Below are 6,474 nucleotides of genomic sequence, written 5' to 3' on the forward strand. Positions count from 1 at the left end.
GAAGGGCACAGAACAGATGTTAGAGACACCAGGCAAATGACCCACACATCACATCCAGGGCTTTGTGGGGTTTGCTGTTGTTGTTTGTTGTTTTTTTTTTAGCAAAAAAAAAAATTTTTTTTTATTTTTTATTTAGCAAAATCTTTTATTTTGGAAACAAAGCAGAGGGTTTGGATCTGAGTTCGGTTGGTGTTGGTCAGGATCCAGAGATCCCCGCTGATTTGCCCAGACAGAGACTCCTACAAAGCAAGAACAACTGTGTACTCGAGGCAGAGACACAGGCAGAGACAGAGACACAGTCAGACAGAGATACTTAGAGAATAGCCACCAGTCATTAAGTGCTGTCTTCTGGCCAGGAAGTTTCCTGTGTACTTTTAACTCATTTAATTGTCCCAACAACCCTCTGAGTTAGCTAGGATTGTTATCATTCCTATTGTATGGCTGAGGAAACAGACATGGAGAAATGACATGACTTTACCAAGATCACAGAGCTAATGGGGGGGGGGGGGGGCACTCATACAAGCTAGTCTGGCTGTGCTCATACTCACCACTGGGGGGCACTCATACAAGCTAGTCTGGCTGTGCTCATACTCACGACTGGGGGGCACTCATACAAGCTAGTCTGGCTGTGCTCATACTCACCACTGGGGGGCACTCATACAAGCTAGTCTGGCTGTGCTCATACTCACCACTGGGGGGCACTCATACAAGCTAGTCTGGCTGTGCTCGTACTCACCACTCTGTCGCCACTTGCACATCGTGCTGAGGTACGTCTACTGCCCCATAGTATTTTTTTTCTTGACCTTTTCTGAAATTTGGCTGCAGATTCCACCCCTAGCTCATCACAAATATTTTTGTAGCTGACTTTACGGTGGGGAGGAAATGCCTTCAATCTCTCAGGGCTCCACTAATATACAGAGGTCCATTTCAAGACAGACTGTAGGATGGGAGATGGCTGAAGTTAAGCCCCGGGTCAGGCAGGATGTGAGTATATCCTGTTAATTAATCAGAGAGGTCCATAATAATCATGTTATATTTACATTTTATCCTTCTAGAGACATTTCAGGAACGAGGATCCATTCCCTGCCCAGCTATGGCTTAGAAAACCTTAAGAAGCTGCGGGCCAGATCAACATACAACTTGAAAAAGCTTCCCAGTCTGGATATGTTTGTTGCACTCATGGAAGCCAGCCTCACCTACCCTAGCCACTGCTGCGCTTTTGCAAACTGGAGACGTCAAATGTAAGTCTTCCCATGTCCCTCCCTGAGCCCCACTTTGGCATTTCTCCGATGCGGAACTCGGTCCGCAACTTCCATGTATCTTCGGCATGAAGAGAATCCACTTGCAGAGACCTCCCCAGCAAAAACCCTTAGACATATTCTAGATCAAAGCGTCAGTACTGTGAAGGGTTTCTAATTTTCTTCAAAATGGGCTCACAACATAGGGCTACCCACAATGGTCGATCACCTTCCAAATATTAAATGAGGCAACATGAAAAACTCCAAACATAGCAGCTGACTCATAGCTGATGCTTAATGAATATTTATTCCCTCTTTCCTTGGTACCAATATGGATTTATTCTTCTAGTCCCACACTCTGCCATTTGCACATGTCCCAGGAATCACCCAAGTCAACTTGGGAGGGGAGAAGCCTAAATGTCATACCAGAAACTGATGCACACATGCACAATACATTGCAACCCCTCCAAGAAGCCCCAATCCATCTTTGGAGATTAGCACCTCACAGAGAGGACAAAGATTGGGACATCTGTTCACTTTGGCTTTCAAGGTTGGCCAGATTTTTAGCCCAGAAAAAGAGGGTAATCCAGACAGAGACAAAAACCAGGAGGCAACTGGTTAAAAAAGATGAGGTAATCATACAGAGGATATGGACAAAGGGGAAAGGGAACATTTTGGAGATTGCACACAAAGGTTCCAGACATTGAAAGGATCACTGCAGAGAGAATTTACCGGATACCAGGAGTTCTCAAAGCTCACATCTTCCTGCTGACTAGACTGTATAAGGGGCTTGGGCTGAGGCACAAGTTTTGCCTCTTTTATATTCCAGATGAGAGTTATTCCAGCCCGGTGCAAGAAAGATACAGATTTACTAAGAAAACCCTGGAACTCAGCACCCTTCAGGAGAACTCTCAAGGATGTCAAGATCACTGTGAGAGTCGGCCCAGTGCTAACTCACCCCAGAATAGGTTCCCTAACGGTGCTGCTCAGCCTCTGCTGGTCTTGCCACCCCAGGCAGCATCCATGCAGTTTCAGGATTCCTCCCAGCCAGCCGGCTCCAGGTCTGTCTTACACCGCCCCAGGACTCCCTGGCTCTCACCCTTTCGAGGTCCCTACTATAATTTACCAACAGGGCCTGTCTGGTACAGCAAGGGAGAGCCCCACCCCTCTCCTAATAAGAGGTGCCAAAACAGAGTAACAAAAATTGCAGTGGGCGTTTAGTCTCTGTATTCAACACACTTACTCACAAACACAAAATAAAATAAGTATGCTATTCATAGATAACTGTAGGGTGTTTTTTTTCCTTTAATGGTGTCATTTCATTGTATACTGTAGTAGGTATGGTTTCACAACAAGATTCAAGTTTAAAACTGTATGACACAATTGTCCTTCCAATCCTCATTGGGCAACAGTGCCCAAGATGGAAGTGTCAGGCCCTTGTGACTGTGAGGTTTTGGCCAATATCCCTCCTGGAGTCTCACTGAAAGACCTTGTTAACTGCACACCTGATCTGTCCTTGAACCACGTAGCCCTTTGTCAGAGTTCTGCACTCAGCTGGCAATGTTACTTTGTTCATTTTCTGATGTTAGTTTTATTTAGGCCTTTTCTTCACAACTAGATTTTAAACTGATGCACTGTGGCATAGACATCTAAGTCCGCACACAGGGCCTGGACCCCAGCATGAACTCGGGAAGTCACCACGGTCATCTGTCTTGGTATTGCTCATACTGGCTACGTTCTCACCACAGAGCTCTGTGATTCGTTGCAACTTCATCTCATAATTCTCGCAAAGGCAATAATATTTTTATTCCCTCCTCACAGAGGCAGAAACAGAGGCTCAGAGATAGTAAATAACCTGACCAACACCAACCGAACTGTCCAAACCCTCTGCTTTGTTTCCAAAGCTCAGACTCTGGGCCACTCTGCTATACACTTCCCAAGAGCCCATTCAATGATTTATCAAGGTCCAAGAACACCGTTTTTTAAGATGACCTTAAACTGAATTCCCAACTCTTTATGATGTTTATTATTTGCTAAGGTACTGCAAAGACAAGACTACTTTCCCTCATTTCTATTTTTGTTTCTATCCTTTTCTAAGAGACATACATTGTTTATCTTTTCTATACTCAGGTGGTTGAGTCATTTCTGTTTCAGGAAAGGGAAGCATCAATATTTAAAACATGTTAGTAGCATTATCAACAGTAAGAATCTTCACAGAAGCCAACATAAGCCCCAGGAAGGGAAGACTATCTCTAGGTGGTTAAGTCAGATCTGTTTCAATAAATGGAATTGTCATCTGTAGGTACCAGCTTACTTTCTGTTCTTAGAATTGGGCTGGTGCTAATCTGATGACAGGGTTTAGGAGTCACAAGTTAAGTGAAGGACCGTAGCGCTTCTTTTGTCCTCCCTGCACCCATCTGAGCTTTGTCTCACCTTTCTCGAAGATCTCTGAAACCTCCACTCCCCCAGCTACTCTCTCCTTATAGGGCATTCTTGCAAGGGCTTAATACCTACTTCCCTACTCGTATGAGATTATGTTAGGGTTTGAGAGCAATGAAGTCACTTAACATTGCTGTGAATTTGCTTCTCAGGGAGGGAAAGTGGGAGGAAGTATAGGGGGTTTTGTGAAATTTTTTTTTCCCCCATCCAGAAAGAGACCCAGTGTAAAACATCTCCTTTCCTTAAGCTTTGCTGCAAAACAGATTACCCCATCTCTACCTGCACTATTCACCTGTATGGGTAGAATATTTATCCTCTGGTTCTCATTCAAATCCCTTCTGCAAGTACCTCTATTTTGTTGACTAGGCCTCTTGTACATTTGGGTTGAAAGGAAAAACCAAGACCAAAAAAGAGCCCAAGAAGAGCCAGTTCCCCAGGGAATAAATTATAATCTTAGAATGAGTTAGAACCACCCCAACCCCCTTGCAACCTATATTTGCTCTCTCAGCAGTTACTAGGTAACTATTTAATATGAGAGAGCCGGGTTTACCTTACAGACTGATATATACCTGAGGCCTACTGTGGCTCCTGGAACGTGAGTCAGTGGAGAATAATCTGACCCTTCGGAACTAGCCTGAGTAGCAGAGAGCCAGGGAGGGAACTGACCACAGACTGTAGATAAAAGAAGCAACTAAGTTCTCATTTCAGTCAGGAAATAGTCCGTGTCTTCCAGCAACTAGAGTAGAGAGTAGAGGAATAGCTTTATATCCTACTCAGGCATATTAACAGATAGCTAGATAGAAAGGGGGAAGGCAAAGGGTGGAGTAGATATTAGGTCTGTAAATTATTTGCACTTAACAGCGAATCTTAGCTAGTCCCGGGCGCCTTCCTCCCACATTCAGGTTGTGGCTAGATGGTTTCCCCAGTGGGCCATCCTACTCTAGGAATATACACATGAGTTGTTCTGTTCACTTACAGTAAGCACCATTAACCCTTGAGCTTAGACTCAAGGGCAGACAGACTGTGAGAAGAGGGGAGGAAAAAAAAAAAAAAAAAAAACAGGAAGAAACCATCATTTCTACCCTGTGCAAAAACAGTGATGTATTTGCCATTCTGGACGCAAGATGTTGATTCTGTTCTTTTTGTATCTTTCTAGCTCTGAGCTTCACCCAATTTGCAACAAATCTATTTTAAGGCAAGAAGTCGAGGATATGACTCAGGCTAGGGGTCAGAGAGTCTCTTTGGCAGAAGATGAGGAATCCAGTTACACCAAAGGATTTGACATGATGTACAGTGAATTTGACTATGACTTATGCAAGGAAGTGGTTGATGTGACTTGTTCCCCTAAGCCAGATGCATTCAATCCATGTGAAGATATCATGGGGTATGATATTCTCAGAGTCTTGATATGGTTTATCAGCATCCTGGCCATCACAGGGAACATCATAGTGCTGATGATCCTGATCACCAGCCAATATAAACTCACAGTCCCCCGGTTCCTTATGTGCAACCTGGCCTTTGCCGATCTCTGCATTGGAATCTACTTGCTGCTCATAGCCTCAGTTGATATCTACACCAAAAGCCAGTACCACAACTATGCCATCGACTGGCAGACAGGAGCAGGCTGTGATGCTGCTGGCTTTTTCACAGTCTTTGCCAGTGAGCTCTCAGTCTACACTCTGACGGCCATAACGCTGGAAAGATGGCACACCATCACCCACGCCATGCAGCTAGAATGCAAAGTGCAGCTCCGCCATGCTGCCGGTGTCATGCTGCTAGGCTGGACCTTCGCCTTTGCAGTTGCTCTCTTTCCCATCTTTGGCATCAGCAGCTACATGAAGGTGAGCATCTGCCTGCCTATGGATATTGACAGCCCCATGTCACAGCTCTATGTTATGTCTCTCCTTGTGCTCAATGTCCTGGCCTTTGTGGTCATCTGTGGCTGCTATGCTCACATCTACCTCACAGTGAGAAACCCCAACATCGTGTCCTCCTCTAGTGACACCAAGATCGCCAAGCGCATGGCCATGCTCATCTTCACGGACTTCCTCTGCATGGCACCCATCTCCTTCTTTGCCATCTCTGCCTCCCTCAAGGTGCCCCTCATCACGGTGTCCAAGTCGAAGATCCTCCTGGTCCTGTTCTACCCCATCAACTCCTGTGCCAACCCCTTCCTCTATGCCATCTTCACTAAGAACTTCCGCAGGGATTTCTTCATTTTGCTGAGCAAGTTTGGCTGCTATGAAACCCAAGCCCAGACTTACAGGACAGAAACTTTATCCACTGCCCACAACTCCCACCTGAGAAATGGCCACTGTCCTCCAGGTCCCAAGGTTACAATTACATGCTCGTCCCTCGAAGCCACTTAGCCCAGAACTAAAACATTATGAGCAAATATCCCGGTCTTGAGGGATAACTCAAGTCTCAGCTTGGAAGTGCATGCCATGGCATAGCTGACCGAACTTCTGCAGACCCAGACCCAGTCTCGTCTTCCTGGCCCAGCTAGCAGGTGGACTGCTTCGGAACTATTACTCCAGATGACCAATGAGGAAGCTCAAGTAGTAACAACATTCATAATTAAAATAATACTACATTTGTTTTATCCTTTACAATGTTCAGAGCAATTTGTTCAGATCTCAACTGATCCCTATAAAAGTTTTATTAAACGGGCAAAACAGGAATTACTCTTGGAGTTTTGTAGACAAGTAAACCAAGACTCAAAGGATTAAGTGACCTGTTCCAAATGGCTTGGCATGTAAGAGGCAGAACCAGGAGTAGGTGTTCTGGTTTCCAAAGA

General features: G+C 45.1%; 1 protein-coding gene across 2 annotated transcripts in view; it reads left to right on the forward strand.

Moving 5' to 3' along the window:
• Positions 1-6,046, forward strand: part of FSHR (follicle stimulating hormone receptor) — a 176,697-nt gene extending 170,651 nt beyond the window's left edge. For both annotated transcript variants that reach the window (XM_045979536.1, XM_045979537.1), the window contains 2 exons: positions 1,056-1,241; positions 4,834-6,046. In XM_045979536.1, the coding sequence (XP_045835492.1) occupies positions 1,056-1,241; positions 4,834-6,046 (1,399 nt within the window). The remainder of the gene's footprint in view (positions 1-1,055; positions 1,242-4,833) is intronic.
• Positions 6,047-6,474: the final 428 nt, after the last annotated feature.

This window comes from Meles meles, chromosome 15 (genome assembly GCF_922984935.1).
Source record: "Meles meles chromosome 15, mMelMel3.1 paternal haplotype, whole genome shotgun sequence".
NCBI lineage: Eukaryota > Metazoa > Chordata > Mammalia > Carnivora > Mustelidae > Meles > Meles meles.